Source organism: Saccopteryx bilineata, chromosome 2 (assembly GCF_036850765.1).
Source record: "Saccopteryx bilineata isolate mSacBil1 chromosome 2, mSacBil1_pri_phased_curated, whole genome shotgun sequence".
Lineage (NCBI taxonomy): Eukaryota > Metazoa > Chordata > Mammalia > Chiroptera > Emballonuridae > Saccopteryx > Saccopteryx bilineata.
Genome location: NC_089491.1, coordinates 207487129 through 207513698, shown reverse-complemented (window position 1 = coordinate 207513698; position 26570 = coordinate 207487129). Strand labels below are relative to the sequence as shown.

At 33.9% G+C, this 26570-nt stretch overlaps 1 protein-coding gene across 5 annotated transcripts in view; it reads left to right on the top strand.

Annotated features, from left to right (window-relative positions):
- Positions 1-1133: 1133 nt before the first annotated feature.
- TMPRSS15 (transmembrane serine protease 15) overlaps positions 1134-26570 on the top strand; it is a 161681-nt gene continuing 136244 nt past the window's right edge. For 3 of the 5 annotated variants that reach the window (XM_066254926.1, XM_066254927.1, XM_066254925.1), the window contains exons 1-7: positions 1134-1424; positions 5142-5272; positions 5548-5615; positions 12926-13077; positions 15687-15731; positions 17328-17363; positions 25812-25943. In XM_066254926.1, coding sequence (XP_066111023.1) covers positions 1280-1424; positions 5142-5272; positions 5548-5615; positions 12926-13077; positions 15687-15731; positions 17328-17363; positions 25812-25943 — 709 coding nt within the window. In that variant the 5' untranslated portion in view covers positions 1134-1279. Of the gene's footprint in view, positions 1425-5141; positions 5273-5547; positions 5616-12925; positions 13078-15686; positions 15732-17327; positions 17364-25811; positions 25944-26570 lie in introns of those variants that run through there. The other 2 variants (XM_066254930.1, XM_066254928.1) reach the window with 2 other exon arrangements.

Sequence of the window (26570 nt, the reverse complement as noted above, 5' to 3'; positions counted from 1 at the left end):
AACTAAGTAGAACAAAGGGCCGGCGCGCTCTCCCTCAGACCTCTGTTGGAGCTGCCGCCGCTTGGCCAAGCTAGACAATAAAGCTTTGATGTGTAATGGACGAACCTTGTTTGTGTCTTCAATGTTTCGGGTCCCTCCGGATTGGGCTTAACAGTTCTTGTATTATATTTATCAATTCTTTCATTATTTTTCATACAAACAACTGTAAATCTACTTTTGCTCCATGCTGTATTTAAATTTTAGATTCATTGTGATTTAAGGTATGACAGTTCCAATGACAAGCTGTAATTAACTCGTCAGAAAACATTCTTTTTTTCTCAGAAAGCATAGATCTACAGTTACAAGTGCAGTTATCATAATCTGTTCTCTTGTTATAATAGGTATATTTTTAGAAATAAAGTCCAGGTAAGTGAGCAATACCTTCCCTACCTAAAACATTTTCTTAAAATAGAAACAAATACTTGATTCCTTGCACAGCAGCTACTCCCATTCATTGATAACTGCAAGCAGCCATAAAAAGTAGCCATTTGATGTCTGTTGAAGTGGACTTTCCTTTAGGTTAAGTCAATACTACCTTATACTGCATAACTTCACTAAGTCATATAGTGGAAATTATGAATTTTATGATTGTTTCAATAAGAAATATATATTCATATATTGAATATATATATATATATATATATATATATATATATATATATATAGAGAGAGAGAGAGAGAGAGAGAGAGAGATGTTAATATTCACATATATGTTAGGCTTTATATATACCTGTACATAAAAGTTATTTTTAGAATGTCTACACCCACACTGAACAGGAGAAATTTCTTAATAATGACCTGAGTCAGAGCATAAAATGTTGATCTGTTAAGAACTCTATAAATACCAAAGGCATGTGACTAATGACTAATTTGTTTATCATGAATTTCATATTTTCCATAAATGGTTTTCAAGTATTATTTGTGTTTACAACAGGTTTTTAATTTCATTCATTTTGACCAATGATCTGTTCAGATGACATTTACAACTCTAGGCCTCTCTTAGCTCATTTATATCTTCTTAAAGATTAACTGCCTTTTAAAATCTACTTAACATATATAGACATAATGTTGCCCTTTGGACACACACCAAGCATTTACACTGAATAGTCAGACTAGTGTAAATTTAGGTTGTTGTTTTCCAAATCCTTTTTGAAAATTTAGAGATTTTTATTCTCTAGTTGGTGCAAGTTTTTATCTTCTCTCAACAGTATTTAAATTAGCCTATCTTCAGAAGCCAAAAATGGTGTCAAAAAGAAGTGCAACTTCAAAGCATCATTCTCTCACCATCCACGAAACTGTCTTTGTAGCTCTCATTGTCATTTTGGTGGTTCTCTGTGCTGGATTAATCTCAGTGGCCTGGCTGGCAATCAAGGAGTCAGAAAAAGGTAAGTCACATGGAACTGGCTACTAAAGGCACTCTCAGATAATGTACCCACTGTAATCTCTGTTTTCCTGTCAGCTTTGTTGCACTTTCATGACCAGATACTTATATTTCATTCAGATGTTTGGCTGTAGTTCACTTTGTAGAATGTTAGAAAAATTAATTGGTTTATAATTAGAAACTTAATTCAGAATTCAAACGTGAAACTAAGTTTTTAAAATAAAAGTGTTATGTATGTTTCTTAGTTTCAACCTATAACAAAGTAGGTTTTATAGCCTGTGGATTGATTCTGATAGAATTTAAATTATAAACATATTTAAAATGTTGACAAGTTGATAAATAAACAAAGATAAAGAAAAGTATTATTTATTTCTAGAGAATGACATCTTCATTCTCTTACTAGGCTAATGAATTTACTTGCAACAATATAAGGGAATGTGGATACAAATAGTGAATTATAAAGGTCTGAAGCTATGTGGGAGGCAAATTGTGATAAAAAGAAAAAAAACAAACATAGAAGAGGTAACTATTATTTAGAGCTAAATGTATGTACCAACAATTTTTCAAGAATTTTCAAATGTAGTCTCTTGTTACAATAAACATGAGTTACCCTCATTATATAGGTAATGAATCAGAGACAGAGAATCTAAATCACTTGTTTAAATTTGCATCATTACTATGTAGTGGATGATTCCAAACTAGACACTACAACTCAATAACTTATTCTCTAATATACTATTTATTTACTTATCATAAACTTTAAAAAATTACTAGCATAGCAACAACTTGAGTATTCAGATAATTTTTCTGAGAAAGTTTCTACATTTTTAAAATTATAAATTATGATCATGTTTCTGAAAGCTCACAAGATTAAAAACTTTTCATGTAATTTGGGTTTTACTAAGAAAATTCTCAGTTTTAGCTATTTTCCTCTAGTAAATGAGTAATTTAAAGTAAAATAGAATAAATATTAATTGTAGTTTAACAAAATAATTCTAGTACAATTTCTGGTTTATATAAACACTACAGACATATACAAGGGATATATTTTAGAGCAAAAGATCTTGTGGATATTTTATATGATTATATAAACAATTAAATAAGTTATAAAGGTTCACTTAGACTTATAGAAAAGGAATCACTTTGGTCTTATTTAAATGCTGTAAGTCCTGGCCAATACTTCAATTGGTGAAAGCATCATCTGGATACACCAAGGTCCAAGTTCGATCCCCCATCAGGGCACATACAACAATCAACCAATGAATGCACAACAAAGTGAAACAACAAATCAATGTTTCCATTTCTCTCCCCCCTTTTATTCTCTCTAAAATAAATAAATAAATAAATAAATAAATAAATAAATAGTAAATGCTTCAAGGGTATTTGGAAGTCCATTGGACTTAGATCTCAATAAAGATACAGAAGTAACTTTTCTTATAAGTAAAAAAAATATATATCTATAAATGTGAATATAATTTAATAGTGAACAACTTAATATAAAAAGTAATTTAAGTTAAATATAAAATAAAAGACAAGATGCCTGTTCAGGTGGTGATGCAGTGGATAGAACACCAGCGTGGGACACAGAGGACCCAGGTTCGACACCTCGATGTCGCCAGCTGGAGCACCGGTTCTTCTGGCTTGCACACGGGCTGATGCAGAGTTGCTGGTTTGAGCATGGGATTATACACATGACCCCATGGTCGCTAGCTTGAGCCCAAAGGTCACTGACTTGAGCCCCAAGGTTGCTGGCTTGAGCCCAAATGTCACTGGCTTCAGCCCAAGGTCACTGGCTTGAGCAAGGGGTCACTTGCTCTGCTGTAGCCTCCCTGTCATCGCACATATTCGAAAGCAATCAATGAACAATTAAGGTGCCACAACAAAGAATTGATGCTTCTCATCTCTCTCCCTTCCTGTCTGTCTGTCCCTATCTGTCCCCCTCTCTGTCACTTTCTCTCTCTCTCTTGAAAAAATAAAAAAGACAAGAAGACATAGACATACTACTTTTTATTTTTTTATTTATTTAAAAGAAAGAGAGAAAAGGAGTGAGAGAGAGAGAAATACCAATTTGTTTTTCCACTTATTTATGCATTCATTGGTTGATTTTTGTATATGCCCTGACCAGGGATCAAACCCACAACATTGACATAACAGGTCGATTGACTAAGCTACCCAGCAGGAGCAAGACACACTACTTTTAGTACACATTGTTTTACACTTTATTGGAGATCATTTTAGACATACAAAAAAGTTGCAAAAATTATTGAGTTTTATACAACCATTGCCCAACTTCCCCTAACATCAATGTCTTTTATATTCATAGCACAATTATGATAGCCAAGAAATTAGCATTGGTATAATATTATTAACTAAACTGTACACTTTATTTAAATTCTACTAGCTTTTTCCATTAATGTCCTTTATCTGTTGAGGACCCAATGCAGATTTCTACATAAGATTTAATTATGTTTCCTTAGTCTCCAATTTATGACAGAATTTCTTGTTTTTTCTTATCTCAGTTTTTCTTTTTTCTTTTTTTTGTTACATTTAAGCATATAAATCTAAATGTAATATAAAATGGTATAAATAATATATGTTACATCAATGATAACTATTTAAACTAAACATACATTCCTGGTTTCAAATATTATTCCTAATATTTTTTATGAACTAGAAACCTTGTTGTTAATATATAATAGATTCTGGCTTCTAGAGTTTGTCAATTCTATGCCCAAATTCCGTATCTGTCATTTATGACCTCTATTAGTTCAGGAAATTTTCTTAGTGAATCTAAGCTCCAGCTTTCTCACCAAGTCAAAGAAGAAAGACTATCTTTTCATACCAGGTCAATGTGAGAATTATGTATTTATTACATTTATTAGTGATTTCATCATTGTGTAAATTTTAGTTGAAACAATTCATTTTAAATATAAATATATCAAAAAAAATTCCAATAAGGACATTATGTGGGACTTAACAGAACATTTTAGAGCCCATATTTGTATTCAATTTGTTAGCTTTTTCCTTACATTTTAAAATATTGTGATAATACAATATATTGTCTGCAGCATTCTCAATAACTCCCTTAATAAATACATTCACCATCTAATGGCAGAAGGTCATATGTGCCAATTTCTTAATTATTAGAATGAAAGAAGTAGCTTCAAAGCTATGTTTCAAAGTAGTACACACACTGAAATCTTCATAGCAGTCCACATGTAGACTATCAGCAGTGCCCCTGGATCCTAGGTGTTCAAGAAGTAACTAAGAACAATGATAAAACTTGTAATGGTCCAGCTTTTACCATGTTTCCCTGAATCCGTCCCCATAATTGATGGAAGCTGATCATCCCTGTATTTTTAAACAAGAAACTCAATAGTAAAAAAGCTTAAAAGTGTGGTGTGTGGGTTAGACTTCAAAGAACAAGAAAAAAAAATTAATAGGCTAGAGAAGAAATTTAATTTTTAATCATTTAACACAACAGATAAGAATAAAAGCAACTGGTTGTGAAATATGAGGACTGCAAAGAAAAAGAAAAAGAAAAGAGCAGCAAAGAAAAAGCAAAAAAAAAAAAAAAAAAAAAAACACACACACACACACAAAAAAAAACCCAAACCCTGCAGGACAAGCACATGAAGCAAGAATTTTATGTCTGAACTGGAATGTGCATATTATCTTATAGAGTTCACACTTTAAGTGTTTTATTCCTTAATTTATTTAGATGCTGTGTTTTCAGAAAGTCATGAAGCCACAGGGACAATGAAAATAACATCCGGAGCTATGTATAATCCTAACTTGCAAGACAAACGCTCAGTGGATTTCAAAGTTCTTGCTTTTGACCTTCAGCAAATGGTAAGAGACTTGCTTCAGCTGGTTTAAAATTTCATAACATAGTTTCACTAACTACTTGCCAAAAGATACACAGATCCTGTTTTCTTACTTTGAAAAAAAATAGTAAGTAAATGTAATATGCCAAGGATACTTAAAAGTATGAGCCTCACCACCACAGAGAAGAAAATTGCCCCTAATCTAGATCTGAGTACAATTTAAAGACTACTATTTAAATTTTTAACACAAGTTTAAATCTCAAATTTAATATGCCTTTTTAAATCTTTTCTTTTTTTTAGATAGATGAGATATTTCAATCAAGTAATCTGAAAAAGGAATATAAAAACTCAAGAATTTTACGATTTGAGTGAGTACAGCTCAAAATTTTTTTCTATTGGTAGAAAGGAAACAGTCACAGGATAGTGATATATTTGCTCACATTTGTAAAATAATGTTCCTACTTTTAGAAGAAAATAGAATATTTTAAATGTTCAACATTGTTCAAAAGATTGATAAACTTTCATATGAGAAGCAAATAGTATTAATAACTCTGACTAATTGATCTTATGTTCTCATGTTTCTCCCTTCTGAGTGTAAAATCTTGCTGAGGCACATGAAAAGTACTGAGGTTAAATGTGTGCAGAACAGAGTCCGATTTGCTATCAACATATGTAAGAAGCTTGCTTATTATACTTCATCTACATTTTAAGTTATAAGAAAGATAAGATTTGTTTATTTGTACCCAGAGGGCATAAGACTGTACCTAGAATAAAGAGAGTGCTCAATAAATGAATAAATCTTAGATTAATAAGACTATTATATAATTCTACTATGGATACTTATATCAGGAGTTTTCTTCATGGCAAACTACCAAAAAGGCCTGAGGAGTAAGAAAATGAATCAGCAGGAAGTTATGATGCCAGTGAGAATCTATAAAACTAAGTTAATAGGGAAAGAGTCAAAGAAATAAATTTCCATTAAAAAAAATAGAGGAACCTACTCTCTTCTACAGAAAGAGTAAACCTGGGACAGTAGAAAGACCAAACAATGAAAGCCAGGATTAAGCTGGAGGAAGCTGAGTTACCCACCTAAACATTTAACCAAGCTGGGCTGATGGCAATATACCAGACTTGCAAATACCCATCTCACATATTCTTTTACAGTGGAGGTAAATAAGTGTTCATATTAGGTAGGGCTGCTGGTGCCTTGCAATTGAAGGTAGTTATTACAGTCAAGGAGGATGGACAATAAGAAAACTCCAAGCCTACAACTTCAAATGAAATCACAATATAAGAGTGCCAGACCAGAGAGCAGTGGCCTCATTATATGTTTTCATGACAATGTAAAGTCACTACCTATAAAATATAGTCATTCATCTTACTCTTATCCATTAATCACTTAAACATGTACATCATTTACAATGTACTATTTAATGTTACTAGGGTAGGACACAAGTAGGTTTACAGTTGTTAAGTACGTGAAATGGTTTATTCTTATATTATTATTTATTTATTATTGTATTGTTTTCCATACAGCAACTGTCAGTCAACTTATGCCCCACCCTGTAAGCCTAGGAATCTGACCAGCACCTTTTCAAGCAGAACCATATGGAACTCTAAGTCATTAAAGAAAGCCAATCAGCCTGACTTTACAGAAAGGCTAATGTTCTTTCTCAGATCAGGAGGACCCACTGGATCAGAGAGCCTGCAGACAGATACTTTGTACATGGTCTACCAGAGTCCTAAGAATAGTGAAAGTTCTCACTTTTTAGTTACCACATAGAGGTAGGAAGGTCAAGGCAAAGGCAGAAATTATGTTTAGAAAAACGACACAAAATCAAATGATTACTTAATGTGCTTTTGCCGTTTCCTGTTGGAACAAAACTAATTCTATCAGTGGAAGGCACAATGAAAAAAAATACAGGGATTCATCTTTTTGTATAAAAATATGAGTTTAAAAAAATCTCCTTCTGTCATTCATTCTTCCTTTCTATTTTTCTCTTTTTTTCTCATGTATCATTCTTTACTTCATTGCATATTCATGACATCTTAGTCCAGTAGCCAGCCAGCTCTACCCCATCTTCTGTCTTTATTCCTATCTACAATACAGAGGCTTCAACTCCTGGTTACCAAGCTTATTACCTCTGATAGTGCCCTTTTTCCTTAGTCCAATATCAGGATTAGAAGGAGACAAGTGAACTCTCAGGAAAGGTGAACTCATGTTTCTCAAAGTGCTATTTTTAAATATTTACTTATTTATTCTGTGAAATAAAAACATGCATTACACACACACACACACACACACACACACACACACACACACACACACACACTGTATCCATAAAGTCATGGTACACTTTTGACCGGTCACAGGAAAGCAACAAAAGAGGATATAAATGTGAAATCTGCACCAAATAAAAGGAAAATTCTCTCAGTTTCATACCTATTCAGTGCAGTTCGATGTGGGTTCACACAGATTTTTTAGGGCTCCTTAGGTAGCTATCCTGTATAGCCCCTACAGACTTGTCACTGACTGATGGCCTACAAGAACGGGGTTTCTCCACCAAACTGCCAGTTTCCTTCAACTGCTTATCCCACCGAGTAATGTTATTCCTATGTGGTGGCACTTCGTTATAAACGCGCCAATATTAATGTTGCACTTTGGCCACAGATTTGAATTTAGTGAGCCACAGAACACACTGAACTTTCCTCTGTACCGTCCACATCTCGACTGGCATGGCTATGGGCTGCTCCGTTGTATACATGGTGTTACATCATCATCTGCGCATGTGCACATGCTGCCACATCATCCTACAGAAACTGGGAGGGTTTTCCTTTTATTTGGTGCAGATTTCACATTTCTATCATCTTTTGTTGCTTTCCTGTGACTGGTCAAAAGTGCACCATGACTTTACGGACACACTGTGTGTGTGTGTGTGTATTAACTTGAAGTTATTTGTCTGCTTTGAAGTGAATGGAACTAATTTCTTTTTTCCAGTTTTGTAGAGGATTGAGTGTGGAGATCTACATTAAAGCATTAATTCAAATTCATTTCTCCAAAGTGTTAACTCCAAGGGCCTTGGGCAGAGGTATATCAGGGACCTGCCTCTCCTTCACCTGGCTCTGTCCAGTGATATCTGGGCAGAGTCCAGAGGCACAATATTCATTGCAGGACTTATTGGGAATGTTTTTCTAATGCGACTTTTCATGTTCACATATCATATATGCTGGATAACTTTAATTTTACTCAATTGAGAATATTTGCTGAATATAGACTTTTATAAATAGTCCTGGTGGGTTACCAAAACCCCAGCATTTTCTTTAATATTTAATAAGTAATCTTATTTCTCTGGATGCTAAAATCACTATATTTGAAACTGTAAATAATTACAGCTGAGGAATTTTTTTCTCTTTCTTTATAGCTACTTAGGAGACCAATATAATCCCTAAACCTTGTTACATATTTTATAGTGATTCTTAAATAATGTACTTCATCAGTGTAGAACTACCCTAGTTGTATTGAACTACTTTTAACTCAGAAGTGAGTTTTTAGAAGATGGAAAATAATTTTATGCAAATGTCTGTAAGATAAATTGCAAGAGGGCACCTTGGGAGACTGAGAAGGGTAGGAAAAGATTTTCAGAAGCAGGGAAGAACCTAACAAGCAAACATTTAAGATTACTTCAAATAATCACATATACAATGGCATATTTCACTCAGAGGAACAGTGGCAAATTCCTAAGTAGCTTTATAACTTATTTGAATTATAAACTTCAATTAATAAAATCAAAAAACAAATAACTGAGGTCCCAAATAACCAACAATATCCACACTGTCTGTGAAACAATATAAAAAAATCCCTTAAAATGCTTATTTTCTTTTTTGATGCTGACTTCAATTAAAGTCCTACCACATGCATATGTATGTGGTCAAATTATAGCACTAAGAAAACACTTGGTCATTAACCTGTCTTTTATTTCAGGTCAACTACCGCCTTCTTGTCAAAGTGTGTGTGTGTTGGGGGGCACTCAGCAGGTCAAGCAAACCCGGGCTCCACTTTGGTAACACTTCCTGCTGTTCTGCTTCATGGATAGTGCTTTGACTCAGAGAGTGTTTAGCAGCTGATACTTTTAATAAAGTGCTGTTTACCCTCTATGGCAATAAGCAATTTACTCTGACCTTTGAACACAGATAAGTCACAAAGTTAGTAAAGGAAAGACTTTGTTTACTCAGCAACCATAGAGGTTATAAATAGCTTTAAAGAAATATAAGAGATAAGAAATATTTTGATTTATTGCATACAAGCTCTCTGGACAATGATAAGAAGTATTTGCCTTAAAAGAAAAGTTCAGATAGTCTACTGGAACAAACATTTTACAATGAAAATGGTCATTGTTTTTGTTTTTGTTTGTTTGTTTTGCTAAAGGAACAGTTCTGCACTTAAATAAAATCAATTTCAGAGCAGTGATATAGATCATTAATAAACTACTAAAATAACAGTTTTAGCATTCTTATTACATGAAACACAAATGTTTATTACAGTTTCCTGATTTCTGTATATATCTCTCTTATCTCAACATTTACACTGAATAAGAAGACAAATTTTGAAGAATACAACTATAAGTGGATATAGAATCTGTAACTCCTATCCTCGCAAAGCATAAATTATTAAAGGCAAAGTATAATTCACAAGAAAACACATCTTTCATACAAAAATGTTTTATGCCTGAGGATGAACTAATGCAGTTACTTTCAACTTAGTGAAGGAAAATTCCAGATTTGTACTTTCCTTACCAAAAATATCTTACCTCTTCTACTCCCTTAAAAAAAATGGCCCTGGCCAGTTGGCTCAGCAGTAGAGCATCGGCCTGGTGTGTGGAAGTCCCAGGTTCAATTCCCAGCCAAGGCACACAGGAGAAGTGCCCACATGTTTCTCCACCCTTCCCTCTATCTTTTCTCTCTGTCTCTCTCTGCCTCTCCTGCAGCCAAGGCTCCATTGGAGTAAATTTGGCTCTGGTGCTGAGGGTGGCTCCATGGCCTATGCCTCAGGTGCTAGAATGGCTCTGGTTTCAGCAGAGCAACGCCCCAGATGGGCCAAGCATTGCCCCCTGGTGGGCATGATAGGTGGATCCCAGTCGGGCATATGCAGAAGTCTGTCTGCCTTCCCCTACTTCTCACTTTGGAAAAATACCCCCCAAAATATAAATGTTGAGTCAAATTAAACACGTGGAAATTACATAAAGAGAAAACTCAAATTTAGTCAAAATTAAAACTACTGTGCAACCAAGGATAAGGAGAAGATGTAGAATGGAAGGCAGAGATTTTAATGGATTTGTTCACTCTTATTTTAACTCTATTTAATCCTGTTCATTTAACTATCTGAGAGATGAGGGTGGTTGAGACAGAAGAAGGAAGAAGAGAGGCAAAGAGGGTAGGGAGACAGAGGAAGACAGAAGAGAGAAGATTCTATCTTGTGAAAATGAGGGTTGTAAAATCTCTATCCTGCCCCTCTCCCAAAAAATAATACAACTAACTATTTTCCTGATCTATTTGGTTATAAAGTTCAAAAAATTCACAATGCTATTGACAGAGGTAATATTGGGAGTGGGGAATAAGAATAGTATATAAAAACCCATCTGGGCGACATTTGTCTCTGGATTTCATCCTATCTCTGATAGCTGTATAACTCTAGGCAAAGTTATCTACATTACTCTGAGCCTCAATCTCCTTTTTGCTAAAATGACAATTCAGTCAACACCAGGTTCAAAAATAGAGATTTCCCTTTTCTGGAGTTTCTGTTGAAATAAATATGTGATGAGGCCTGAGAGTTGTGTTCCTATTAGAATTAAATTCAAATTAACAGAATATATTACTAAAAGTGTTTTAAACAATGTGTTTAGCATTTGACATCCCAGGATACCTGAAGGTTTCACTAGAGGTTAATTCAGTGGCACAATAATTCAGTGGCATAATCAATATATTATGTGCTTTCTTTTTCATTTTGCTATATTTAGTTTGTTGACCTTAGCTTGCTTCATGGTACCAAGGTAGATGTGACAGTTCTAGCAAACACGTACAGACATTGTAATGTTCAACAAATAAGAGCAATGGTCCACTATAAACCATTATTTTATTTGACATGAGAAAGTTTTCTGGGAGTGTCTTATCATTGTCCTCTCACATTCAATTGACCAGGGTTTGGTCATATGCCCATGAATAAAATTATCATTGACATAAAAAAGAGTTGGAAAAACCATCACCTATTATTAAAAAAATGGAGAGTTATTCTCAAATAAAATTAGCAAATAATTGGAAAGTTAAACATTATAAGATTTAAAAATTATTTAATAGAGGTCAAGTACACAATGATGGAATCTGAGTATCCTGTTTATTTCAAAAATGAAAAGTCAAAACTACACTGAGAGGAATTACTTCTGCTAAACTGTAAACTTGAATAGTACACAGACATTATGAAGGAACATACTATCCAATGGAGATGATAATCTACTCTGATCTTTCAAGAACATTTTGATTCTATATATAGTCATGAAGGAATAAAACAACCACATTTATTCTAAATAAGATAGATATGTGGACAGATACACAAAGAACTCCTTCAAGAAGATCATTAATTTATAAATATCGTAAATATATGAGCATAACTGCCTAAATTTTGGAACTAGCAAATTTACCATTCAAAATGTGGTTTCACCTAGTTTAGTTAAGGATCCAAGAAGACCCTGAGGACCCCAGTTTACTGAGAGCTACAGAATGAAGATCAGAGCTAAAGTTTATCTCCCAAATGATTGTACCCTGAGAGCATAGCATGAGGGAAATAGAAAGGTAGGTAGGAGAGGAAAATCTCTCAAGTATCCCTACTGGACCAAAAAGTATTCATTTTTGTTTCTTTACATTATAAGCAAGTAACCAGTGAATAAAAAATGTTACGTGCATGCTGCAGAGCAGGGAATAAAATAAAAAGGAAGATGACTCAGGCTGTACCATTGAACTGCAATGCTACGGTTTAAAATGACAGAGGCAAGATAATCCTGACCCTTAACAATAAGATGAATATCCTGTAGATCCCCAATAATCCAGGTATTCTTATCTTCTTTTTATCCCTTAAAATAGAGCATATTTAGACATTTTATATTAAAAATAGAGAAAGACGTAGCTATAGAGTAGTTGCTATACACTTGCTATCAGGTCTTCATAAACTATACAGGAAACTTTTCGATAAAATCAAGGACACTACCATAGACTTTTCTCTACTTAGCAATCATCTGTGAGAAATTACAAATCCAAACCTTTCATTTCTTCCAATAATAAAATAAAAGTAAAGGTCATGAAACCATTTTATTTGGTTCAATTTGACACAAGTGACTCTGGGAAACAACCTGGCCTGGAAATTTATGTGCTGATGTGGATGGAACTCTGAAAACTCAGATTCCAACTCTGGATCTGTCTTTGTGCTCTTGGGGGAAAAGAACATTCAGTCTTTTAATTCCTTTTCTTCCATCTGTAAAATATAGATAATATTTGATATTACCTTGCACAGGTGTAATGAGGATTAAAAGGTGATAACCCAAGAGAATTTCAAAGACATCTTATATGAATTGGGTATAAATCACCAGAAGAAGGCTGACTTTTCCCTCTTATGTCATCTTTTGCTTTGCAGAAATGGCAGCATTATAGTCATATTTGACCTTTTCTTTGCCCGGTGGGTGTCAGATGAAAATGTAAAAGAAGAACTGATTCAAGGCATTGAAGCAAATAAATCTAGCCAACTGGTCAATTTTCATATTGATTTGAACACCATTGATATCACAGGTATCTGTGAACATTATTTGATTTCTTTGAATCATTAAGCTATGAAATTAAAATTGTAGTGATACCAGGCAGCAATGGGATCACCCTTGACTTCAGGAACATGTCTTATTGCTCGAGGTAACACATTTATCTGAAAAATGTGAAATACTGAGAAACTGTATTTGAAGAAATAGATCAGTGAGGAAAAGTATATAAAGTATCAAATATCAAAAAGTTTCTAAAAATATTGGCATTCATTAATTTTGTGGGTCTTATCACATTCTTGGCATTAGTTCAGCTTACCCTGACTTTCCAGAAACCCTCAATCCGAAAGTGACACTCATTAGTTTATGAGTCATAGACATTATTAGATTACAAAGTCAAATGGCAAGTCCAGTGTCTAATTGAGAACTTAGAGAAAGGAAATGAAGGGTCAATGATTTTTATTCAACCTGGTTACTTATTTATATAATAAGAGAACTTTATTTTCAAAATGACAAATAATTTTAAGATAATAAGTCAAAGGTGGAGGATTATAAGGAATCAATAATAATAGCAGACTATATGTCTATTAATGCTTATTCTAAATTTTTCATTCAAGGTATTCCCTCATTTAATTCAAAAATATTACACGGTATGCTTATTTTATTTGAGAACAATAATAATTGTCCAGGCCCGTCTGGCTCCACAATCCCTTATGTCCAAACTTTGGGGCCAATTATGTTTTAGAATTTAGAAATTTGGGATGTTAGAAAGCTAATCAACATACAAAAATCCACATCAAGTGAAATAACGGCAAATTCCAGATAGCCTAAAGTCAGTTAAAATAGCTTTGCTATAGAATGAGATCAGTCAATGTAGGTTTGCCTCTAAAGCAAAATTATAAAAACATGCAGAATTGTTGTATTCTGTTTGGATTTTGAAATAGTAGATATGAAATTGTGGGCCTTACTTCTTTTATAACATTGGTTCATCAAACAGTTTCCTCTTTCACTAAGTCTCTTGCTATATATCCTGTGGTACCTGTTTGGTGAGAAGACGACTAATATTCTTAGTGTCTCCTCTACTGATGGTACCCTTGGGCACAGCTCCCGGAGCAGAGACTGTTTTAGCTCTGTCTGATTTGGATGTGTTGAAAACTACCGCCAGCTATTATTAGCTAGAACAGATGCATTACCTATCAACACATTTACTCCTTATTTCGCTCCTATGACATTATGTCTTTACTACCCCCATTTTGCAGAGAAGACCAACACAGATAATTTTGGTAAACTGCTTTAAATCACATAGCTATCTAGAGTGGGATCAAGGTTTCTAACCTAGGTGATTGGATCCTAATGTTTGTGCTCTTAATCATTATATTAGATTTTGTTTGTAATGGTTTTATCTTTAAACAACATTGACTGACTTTTTTCAATGGTCAATTTTCTTCCAGAAACTTGACTTCTTGCTATCTTTATTTAAATGTGCATCAGTTTTTGTAGCTCTGCTATGGCAAATTAATTGACAGGTATGCTCAAGCTTATTTTCATGACTTGCCTCAGGGCTATTTGTAGTTTTTAATAAATACTTATTTATTCAATAAAACTACATCCTTCGAGTTAATTTGGAATAAGTACCATAAATGCAATCACCTATATCAAAACATCAACTCAAGAATATGCTCTTCAGGTTACACTATGTTACAACTTTTTATAAACATGATACCAAGCTTAATTTTAGGTGTTTAAGTTTAATATTCATTTGTATCATGTAAATTTTTAAGTTTATTACATTTTTAAGTCAGTTAAGAGTTTTACAAATACCTTGGATTTTTACATGGTGTACTGTATAACTAAGCGTAAAAAAATTAAAATAACTTCTATGTGAAAAACTGGTATAAGCCTTCTTCTGCATCGATAATCTACTACATGTCATTTATGAAACTGCTTTGGATTTTGTATAATAAGACAATGCAGAAATGAAAAAAAAACTGTGTAGTAAACGAATTAGTAGAAAAGAACATACCTCTTAACTCACTTACCATAAACACAATTTTGAATAAAAACAAATTCATTAGAGGGCTTTTTATATGAAATGTTTTGGTTTCCTTTATATCTTACATTGTTGCTATTGTTTTTTAATGCAAAAAATACATATACTTTTAAAATTATTAAACATGTTAAAGAATAAAGAAAATAGCTATTTTTTTTGTATGTGAAAAGCACTTTATACTTAGATAGTACTCACTTCTCAGAAGATATTATGTACAAGATTATTTTGCTGTCTTCCATATGTTTCAATGCAACACCATTGGGCCTAAGTCTGACAAGATCTGGTGTGTAATATTATATTAGCTACCTTAAATATATCCTTTATAGTTATGATGAATAAATATACATTTTTATAAAAATAATTAAAATAAAACAAATTGGCAAATAGGCAACTTTTATACAGAAAATATACAGATTCTGGAAATTCAACAAATGTATCACAAATAATATTAAGAACATTTAACATGAGATACATAAGGTAAAACAAGAATTCTAAAGGACTAGATGCCCTTTGAATGAATATCCCACCTTACTCAATGTTTTGTAATACATATATATTATAAATCTAAGCTTTAAAACAACTTTACTTTATTATAGCATCTTTGAAGAATTTCTCTACGATGAACCCTGCAACAACTTCAGGTCAGTACTATGACATTTTAAAAACTAACTTGGTGACCATAAACTCTAAACTAACTTGGTGATCATAAACTCCATGACATTAAAGAAGGATTATTGTTTTCAGTGGCCTTTTCTGAGACAATTACTCTTTATATTAAAATGTAATAAACATACATTTTGTAAGGAGTAATATTGTTCATAATACTGCAGAGCCCTTAATGCTTAGTTATAACTGCCAAGAATATGCATTTCCAATTTCATATTTTAAACTATATATACACATGTATACATGGGTTGGTGTGAGTCAGTCATGCAGCATGTCTCTTATCTCTGAAAATCTGTTTTTAATGAATAATACATTTTTATGAATATTTCAGAAGTCATTCCAAGTATCAAACTTATATACAAATTATTTTTAAAGTGAAAAGAGTGTGTGTGACCCCAAAATAAGACTCTGATCATACAGTCTTAGAGATAAAACCATAACATTTATAAGGTCACTGGCATGAGGGAAAGAAAGTTTCACAATGTATTGCACTCTTTGGAAAAAATAATCTCAGGCTTAATGTTAACTTTGTTCTATTCCAATATTTTCCTCATGCTATCTTTCTAACTACAATTGGTAACTACTGTTCTTTAAATTTATCAATAATTTTAGAACCAACTGAGTTATCTTAAACCATAAAATTATTATTATGTAGAAATATATCTTAAATTGAAATCATATAGGAAGATTAATCCTGGTTCTTCCAACTACCTGAATCACTGAGCATGTCTCTTTACCCTTCTGAAAATTTCATAAATTGTGAATAATACAATTTTTCTGAATATTTCAGAAGTCATCCCAAATATAAAATTTATATAAAAATGACTTTTAAATTAAAACATGTAGGCCCTGGTTGGTTAGCTCAAAGGTAGAGCATCAGCCCAGCATGTTGATATCCTGGGTTTGATGTCCTGTTATAAAACTTGTTATAAAACATAAAGATTATCTTTATGTTTTATGTCTTCGTATTATCTAAAATCATGATCATTTTTATAATATTTGAAAGCTCCAATTTTTTTTAAAAAAAGTATCTACTTGAGCCAGGCACTATGTTTTAAAAACACTACTTCATTTAATTCTTAAAATGATCCTGTAGAGAGGTAATAATTTTTCTACTTAAAAAGAGTCACACAGCTATTAAGTGTCAAACTCAGGAATTCAAAGCAATTCCTTTGGTCTCCAAAGCCTATGGTCTAAGAGCATATCCCAAACTTCTATTTCAGATAACATCAGATTAACCTTGAAGATTTAAATCTACAGCCATTACAAAGTTAATGAATCCTATGTTTAGTTATTATTGATAATTTAAAAATATCATCTTCTGTACCTAAAAAATAAAGATGACTTAAAAATCTAAAAACCTTCAATCTACAATTCTAAAGATCAATGAAAACAAAAACTTTACTCTTAGATCCAGATGCAGATAATGTATTCTTAAGTTAATAGATACTAATAATTCACAGTAATTAAAAAAACTGTCAAGTTAAATGTTAAACAGAAAGAATATACAATAAATTCTTAATAATCAGTTTAAAATATAATAGTTGTTTTAATGTCATTTATTTTTACAGGCAAGCTAACAACCAACAGTCCTCTGGCAACCCCAGGTCAGTTGTTTTTTCGGGTTTTTTTTTTGTGACAGAGACAAAGAGAGACAGAGAGAGGGACAAACAGGAAGGGAGAGTGATGAATAGCATCAGTTATTCATTGCGGCACCTTAGGTGTTCATTGATTGATTGCTTTCTCATATGTGCCTTGACAAGAGGACTGGGGGCGGTGCTACAGCAGACCAAGTAACCCCTTCCTCAAACCAGTGACCTTGGGCTCAAGCTGGTGAGCTGTGCTGAAACCAGATGAGCCTGCACTCAAGCTGGCAACCTCAAGGTCTTGAATCTGGGTCCTCTGCATACCAGTTCAACACTCTATCCACTGCACCACTGCCTGATCAGGCCCACATCAGTTTTAATAATTTTTTTTTTTGTTTAAAAAAAGTTTTCATAATGTTTCATTTTAAGCTCCTGAGAATTTTCTGATAATACAGCAGTTAATATTACCCTTATTTTATATATAAGAAAACTGGAGCTTAAAATTTTGCAGTTTTAGCTCAAGATTTCACCAAAAGTTCACAATATATTTTGGGCTAATACCTATATTAGCTGACTTCACTCCAGTTCTCTATTAGAACTGTGGTTATTATGTATTGCTAAGAATACCAACGGTGGGATCAAAATGTAGGTTTCACCAGATGTGAGGTATTTTTCCTTTAATTATTCTCTCTGCATGCAAGTTAGACATGCTTGTTCTCTCTTCTGTTGACTTGAAAAGTAAAACAGCCAGTTATTTTACACAAAATAGGTTTACCCAGAAATTTCCAGAGGAATTGCAATCTGGGACATGCAAACTATACAAACCAAGAAAATGTTACTTTATAGAGAAAAAGGAGGAGTTAGGAGAGGCTGTTATAAATAAGATGCCATTGAAAGACATGGGAGTTTGAAGTATATAGTGGTTTCCCATTGTTTGGTCATGGTGGTTTATCATTGGCTAGGCCTGTTGCTGGGCAGGGAGAAAATCTTTCTGCTACTAAAATCTGCAAGGTACAGTGAGTGGTTGTGTGTGTGAGAGCCCCACCTGCAGGGCTTTCTGACTTCATTTTAAATGAGGTTTTAAAATTTTATTTTCACACCTCTTAAGACCAGTCCTGGTTGGCAAACTGGTACCAAAGTAGCCTTGGATTCATTTATTCAACAATTTTTCATGAAGTATCTACTTTGTGCCATCCTCTGATATGTATTTTTTTAAATTTTTATTTATTTATTTATTCATTTTTTAGAGAGGAGAGAGAGAGAGAGAGAGAGAGAGAGAGAGAGAAGGAGAAAGGGAGGAGGAGCAGGAAGCATCAACTCCCATATGTGCCTTGACCAGAGAAGGGCAGGGTTTTGAACCAGCAACCTCAGTGTTCCAGGTAAACAATTTATCCACTGCACCACCACAGGTCAGGCTGATATGTATTTTATTTTTGATGTGAAAATTTATCTGGATTTCTAGTAATTATCTACTGTTCTTTTGTTTTTCTGCTGGTTAACTAAAGTAACTTCCATGGACCTAACTTAACTGCTATGTTGAATGGTCTGCATGTGCCTCTAGTCTCTTCAGGTCAACTCCATACAGGCAATATTTCATGGATCTTCAGCTACTGCCATTTTTGTGTTATTAAAATTTATGTCATTTTTATATATGTACAAGGAAAGGACCTATCTGTATAAATTCCTTTCTGGGTAAGATTGAATAATTCTTGTATAAAATAGTTGATGTGATGTATGAAAAGCGAAGTGACGTATGAATCATTAAAATGTTTTATTAAACAAATCATCACAACTTCAAATCCATAGAGATCTTTCATGTTAAGATAAGCCTGCTTGGTGTTGTATTTAGTTGTTATTCATACAGCCGCACAACATAAGGGAAAAATAAAACTGCTTTTCAGCTCATAGTCCCTTCTCCATTGTGGAAGATTATGGTATCTAAAATCACCATTCAACATACTTTCAAAGAATAGTTTTAGGATTAATAGTGGTTAATTTCTTTAGCCTAACTGAAAAAAATAGCTTGAATATGTTTCAATTTATTTATTTCCAAAACTTGGAAAGTCAGCAACACATATCCAAATTATTACCCTGTTCTCTATTTGTCCATCTGTATATTGATTCATTGAATAATTCATATAACTCAGAGTTATTGAGGACCCCTTTGGTATATAAAATGTCTTAAAGAAATATATGGAAAAACTTAAGCAGGGAAATCAATGTCAAAGCAAGAACTCCTTGGATTTAAAACAAGTTTTCTTACTTACTATCTTGAAGACAGACCATTAAAAATATGAGAAGTGGCTGAACCATATGCCCATTTTTCTCCAAAGGAAACAATGATTGAGGGACAGAGAACATAGGTAATATTTTTTTTCTCCTTGGGAATGGAGCAGAAATCTCCTTTCTTAGAAGAAAACTGTAGGAATAGGATGAGCATACATTTAGTCTTACCTTTTGCACATTAAGCAGTTGTTATTCAAAATGAAAAACAAAAAGTAGCATACAATATTCAATCATTGAAAAGGCACAGTGAGCCCACCATTAGCTAATTTCACCAGTTACTCTATATGTAATGTTTGGCAAGCTATCTTTTCTTTTCAAACTTTAAAATTATTGTCTGAAAGATAATTAAAACATATACCTTAAAGAATGGTCATGAAAATTAAGAGAGATAATACAGATACCACATTATGGTCTCAATTTATGACTAGCATAAAGGAGAGACACAACCAATGTTGCATCCCTTTTCTCTTCCCTATTCTGACTTAGAAAAAAATGCAACTGGATATGTTTTCAAAAAGAATTTTCAAAAACGAAACTAAGGTTAAAACAAGATGATTGTACTCAGTAATGCTCCTTTTAATCTGATCATTTATTTGACCAAACAACTCCATTTCTGAAGCTTCTTCTTATTAAAGACTGTTTTGTACCTTAATCAATCCTCAGAGAATTACAATGAGGTAAATAGGTGACAACCCCTCTTTTACTGGATCCATGAGTCCTAAATCATCTTTCCCATGTATGCCTTTAATCCAGCAAGATACACTATAGATTTATAGAGGGGAACAAAACAATTAAAATTGAAAACTGCAGTTTCCAAACCATAATATATTATGAATATGCTTTTCAAGGATGTTAAGTTTATTTTCATTTTTATATGCCTGGAACACAGAGTTTGAGAAAAATCAACAAATGCATGCATCATATATCTGGCATTAATACTATTATAAATTCTGCCAAAGAAAATTGTGTTCTATTGTTTAACTGTCTTTGTTGCCAGTTACCGTAAAGTTGAACTCATTTGGAACACTAGAGGAGAGATGAGAAGGAGAGTTGCATTACACTGATTGATTTCTTGGCTGCCAAAGAGCACCTAGAGGGATTGTTTTGGGCAATAGTTAAAATGCTTGAAGGGTTTGCAGCATACAGCTTGTTCTTGTCTTTTGTTACTTACTGTGCAGGCAATGAATGCAGAAAAACAAAGTTTCACCATCACAGGCTTTCTCAGTTTCATACAAAATGCAATGTTGCTACAATTCCACTAAGAGGAAGGGTTTGGGAATTGAAGAAAAATAATTGGATGACTTAATGAAGAACATAAAATTGGGTCAAGAGAAGCTAAGGTAAAATTATATTCCTCAAAGGCCCAGAACTGTATCACAGAGTTTTTCTGACACCAAATGCATTATGACTTTGTTTTTCTTTGTCTGCATTTAAAATAACAACACATATTTATTGCTAAGCAGTCAAGACATTTCTATGCACATGATATTAGAACTGTTCCAAGTATCTTTCCACTGTAATTTCATTTGGATTGACCATCCATAGTCCTGCTAAAAAGATTACATTTATTCCATCAAAGCAGATGAGAATATCTGTAAGGTGATATCTCTTTTTTCAATACTGTATCCTAAAATGAACTTGGTCTCTAAAGGTGGGCATTTTAGGTTTAGATTCTACCTCCACTACTAAGTAAGCTATAAGGCTTTTGGCCTTCATTTGTCTCAGCTTTTGTCCACTAAGCATTATTAGTCCCATTTAAATAACAGAGAAAATAAATATCTAAGATTTCAAAATGTGATTTTCAAATTATTACCTTCCATGTAACACTTATTATTATTATCATCATCATCATCATCATCATCATCATCATCAAGTGAGAGGCTGGGAGGCAGGGAGACAGAGATACAGACTCCCACATGTGCCCTGACCAGGATCCACCTAGCAAACCCACTAGAGCAGGGGTCCCCAAACTATGGCCCGCGGGCTGCATGCGGCCCCCTGAGGCCATTTATCTGGCCCCCGCAGCACTTCCAGAAGGGGCACCTTTTTCATTGTTGGTCAGTGAGAGGAGCATAGTTCCCATTGAAATACTGGTCAGTTCGTTGATTTAAATTTACTTGTTCTTTATTTTAAAGATTGTATTTGTTCCTGTTTTGGTTTTTTTTACTTTAAAATAAGGTATGTACAGCGTGCACAGGGATTTGTTCATAGTTTTTTTTTTTTATAGTCCGGCCCTCCAATGGTCTGAGTGACAGTGAACGGGCCCCCTGTGTAAAAAGTTTGGGGACCCCTGCACTAGAGGGTGAAGTTCTGCCCATCTGGGGCCGTCACTCCATTGCTTGATAACCGAAATATTTCAGCACCTGAGAAGAGGTCATGGTGCCATCCTTAACACCCTGGACCCACTTGCTCAAACCATTCAAGCCATGGCTGCAGGAGGGGAAGAGAGGGAGAGAGAAGTGGGAGAGGCAGAGAAGCAGTTGGTTACTTCTCCTGTGTGTCCTGACCGGGAATCAAACCTGGGGTCTCCATATGCCGGAAAACACTCTACCACTGAGACAACTGGCCAGGGCCACATGTAAGACATTTTATTACTAGTTTGAAAGAAAAATAATGGATTTCAGCCTCTTTATCTTCCACATGCCAAGCAATTACAGGTCTTTACAAGGAGGCTCAGGGGGTTCCTCACCCTAAACCACTAGAAATTATTGTGACTTTGGAGCATGATGAAGTAACAACATTGAGTTTATTCGAAATCTTTCATGATACAAATATAAATGGAAAATTAAAACCTTTCATCTGCAGAACTCCAATTAATACTAATTTACTGGTAGACTTTCATAATTAATATTAAGTGAAATTAATATTAAGAAGATAAAATACCATCTAGATATAAGATAAGTGCAGGTCTCTTCCTATTCAAGGTAACAGTAGCTAATAAGCAACTTGATCAGCTTCTAATAAACTGAACTAATTAATATTCCCTTAATATACAACTATTTCACTTCTTAAATATTCTTTGTTGAGAAATTCAGTGCAGACTTAGAAAAAGAAAAAGACAAAAGCAAAAATTAAGGAATGAGATGGCAAAGGATCACAAGTCAAATAATTCTACTTTTAAAATAGGTCATTTAAAAAAAAACTGGCATTTGGTTAATTTCTGCAACAGATAATGTTTTAATCAATGATTTGTTGTAAATTGTCATCATATATGTGTTTCTAAGAAGAGGTAAAAATTTGGTCTGGTCTGACCTGTGTTGGCGCAGTGGATGGAGTATTGACCTGAAATGCTGAGGTTGCCGGTTTGAGACCCCAGTCTTGCTTGGTCAAGGCACATGTAGGAGGCAAATGCTACAAGTTGATTTTTCCCTTTCTACCCCCTTTCTAACATTTTACAAAGACGAATAACTCCCTTAAGGTTTGGCACCACACTTTCTCTGTCTTCCATGACTTTCACACACATCCCACCATTCAGAAAAGTTAGAGTTATCTGTTTTCCAGTATATTAATGTTCTCTTGTCAAACCATGTATTCAATATATACATTCTATAGACCTCTCTTCCTGGTACATTTCTAGGCATCCTTTAAAACCTATTTTATGTAAAGATGCTTACAGTCTATTCCTCAAAATAAAACAAATGTCTAATTCTTGGTGTTCTCATAGGACTTTTTTGTATATCTTTAAAAAAAACTGACCCAGTCTCTCACTAAACTCCAAGCTCCATGAGACTAGAGTTTCTTACTTTTTTAAAATTTCCATCCTTTAAAGATTTGTGACACAAATAAATAGACAATAAATACTTGTGGAGTGAGTGAATAATCATTAATGACATCAAAAGATCCCAAGTGGTGTCCCTTACCTGTGTCGTTCTGAGGTTGGATCTATAGAGTTTAACAGGCAACAGACAGAGATGTGAAGCATCTGGAAGTAAAGTACCCATGGGAAGCATTAAAGGAGACAAAGCATACATCTCCCTGGTAATATCTCAAAATCTATTCTTTCAAATACTGAATAGTTAGAATTCTAGTAACTACTGTTGAAATGAGACATAGAGTTTCTAGAACAAAACTCTTACGTTGTTTATTCATTTAGCAAATATTTATGGAATACTATTGACACTAACTTTTATTAATCAAGGACTTAATATTTAAGGATGCTCTTTACAACAACTATCTCATAGATGTTAACAGTTGTAGTATACAATTGAGTTCAATCAATATCACTTTTATCTTTTTTTAAATCTTAAATGGGAGTATTCTGTCATTTGGTAATGGTTCTAATCTTTATTCTGTTTGATTTTTAGATGTTAGGTGATCAATGAATTTTCCAATAGTTTATATCCATTTTTCTGTTTGTTTGTTTTTGTATTTTTCTGAAGTGAGAAGCAGGGAGGCAGAGAGACAGAATCCCACATGCGTCCAACCAGGATCTAACCATCAAGCTCACTAGGGGGCGATGCTCTGCCCATCTAGGGTGTTGCTCATTGCAACTGGAGCCATTCTAGCACCTGAGGCAGAGGCTATGGAGACATTCTCAGTGCCCGAGCCAACCCTGTTCAAATAGAGTCCTGGCTGTGGGAAGGGAAGAAAGAGACAGAGAGAAAGGAGGGGGAGAATGATGGAGAAGCAGATTGGCACTTCTCCTGTGTACCCTGGCTGGGAAATGAACCTGGGACTTCCACACACTGGACAGACCCTTTACCACTGGTTTATGTCCTTTTTAATTGAAGTTAATTACAAAAGTCTAATGCAGTTGTATATATACTCAGCAACCTTGTCCATGAATGTTCCAAAATAAGTATTACTTCAGTAGATCCATTGAATTAGCATTTTTATTTTACTAATTAATTTCATGGAGCATTAAGAGAAATTTCAGAATAAAATGTTTTTAAAGTCCAGCAGATGGCAGAATAGTGCTGGTTTTGAGATTAGAACAATAATAATAATGTTATTGAGCTTAAAGATTTTTCAAAAATTTTAAACCGTTGTTGTTATTCTAATCATAGACAAAATATTTAAATTTTCACATTGCTCTAAAAAATAAAAACACATGTCTTTATCTGAGCATGAAACAATGTCTTTTTTAGAATTGCACCTAAAATTTCCAAGTTAATTTCCAGAAGTGAACTATATTTCTTGGTGCATCTCTCTATGTAAGTACATGGAAGAGGGGCAGGTGAAGGACTAGACAGGTTGATAGGTGCACATTGATCAGATGCTGGCAAGAGTATGGCACAGAACTCTTCAGGGCCATGTCTTTCCTGTTAAGATCCTCTGACCCAAGAAGCAAACACATATTAAAGGAAATAGTCATTGGTCTTTTCCAATGCTCAATATAGCGATGTGCTTAGAATTTTAAGTGTTTGATTTTACTATAAAATGACTTTTGCTGACAATTTTTTTTTTTTGCAGAATGAAAACTTTGACTTCAGCCACAAAATTTTCAAATAATTTGTTTATAAGTGAATGAAGTGATTACTAATGCAAATGATGTGAAAAATATTCCAATAATTTTTCCCATATATAACAATCCTAGGAAGTGTTAACATTAAGGGTCAATTGTCAAAACTGTAGTATTGATTTACAAGGTTAAAATCAACAAGGTAAAATTTTCATTTAACATCCACAAAGAAATTTTTTTCAAGATGTAAAATTCTCAAATTTTACAAAATGATTCATTCATTAAACAAAATAAATATTTCTAGTGGAAACTGGAATATATTCCTATAAGTAAGAAATGACAGCCTGAATAGGTGGTGGCGCAGTGGATAGAGCATCTGACTGGGATGTGGAGGACCCCGGTTCAAGACCCCGAGGTGAACAGCTTGGGCGCAGGCTCATCTGGTTTGAGCAAGGCTCACCAGCTTGGACCCAAGGTCACTGGCTTGAGCATGGGGTTACTTGGTCTGCTGTAGCACCACGGTCAAGTCACATATGGGAAAGCAATCAATGAACAACTAAGCTGTCGCAACAAAAAACTAATGATTGATGCTTCTCATCTATCTCCATTCCTGTCTATCTGTCCCTATCTATCCCTCTCTCTGTCTCTGTAAATAAAAAAAAAAAGAAAGAAATTACAAACCTAAATGACAAAAATGCAAAATAAATATCCAAACATTGTACCTATGGTGAGAATTAAATCGAAGATGCGGTAAACTTACAAACTCCATCTTTTTTCATAAGGAAATATATCAGTGGAGTGCCTGCCTGGTTCAAGACCATGTGCTGATGCTGTAAAATGTATCGCAATTGATTCATTTTGTGATGGAGAATCAAACTGTCCAGATGGTTCTGATGAAGACAATAAAACTTGTGGTAAGTAATGTTTGTCTTTATTTCTCCCCTCCTTACTTTACACTGTTGACTTTAGAACACCAAAACCTGCGGAGAATTCTTAAAAGAGTTTATTTGAGCCAAATTGACACAAATGCCAAGAAACAAGATCTCAAATGATCTGGAGAAGAACAATTTTGCCATGTCTTTTATGTATTTGAAATAAAAGAGAGAACATAAGTAATATTAAAGACATGGGAGAAAGCAAGCCAAGCATCAGATTACAGAATAGTTACAATTATGTGCTCTTGTACTTAAGAAGGAGGGGCTAGTAAGGGTGATCACATATTAGAAAGAGGGGTCTGAAAAGTGGTATTTCAAAGGTATATTAACTTACATGCCCAGAAATGATAGACAGTTTGCTTAAGGCAAAGATAAGCCTTTTACTTAAGAAATTGTATGCTAGGCTTGACTATACACCATGACCTGCCCAGTTATGAATTTATGATCAGATCACCCCGTGAGGTTACTTGTCATAACCATATATAGACCTAGACCTTAGACAATGCGCACACGTGCGCGCGCACACACATACGCACACACACACTACTCATATAACAGAAACTGCTAGAGAATAAGATATCTCAATAGCTATGATTATAATTTAAT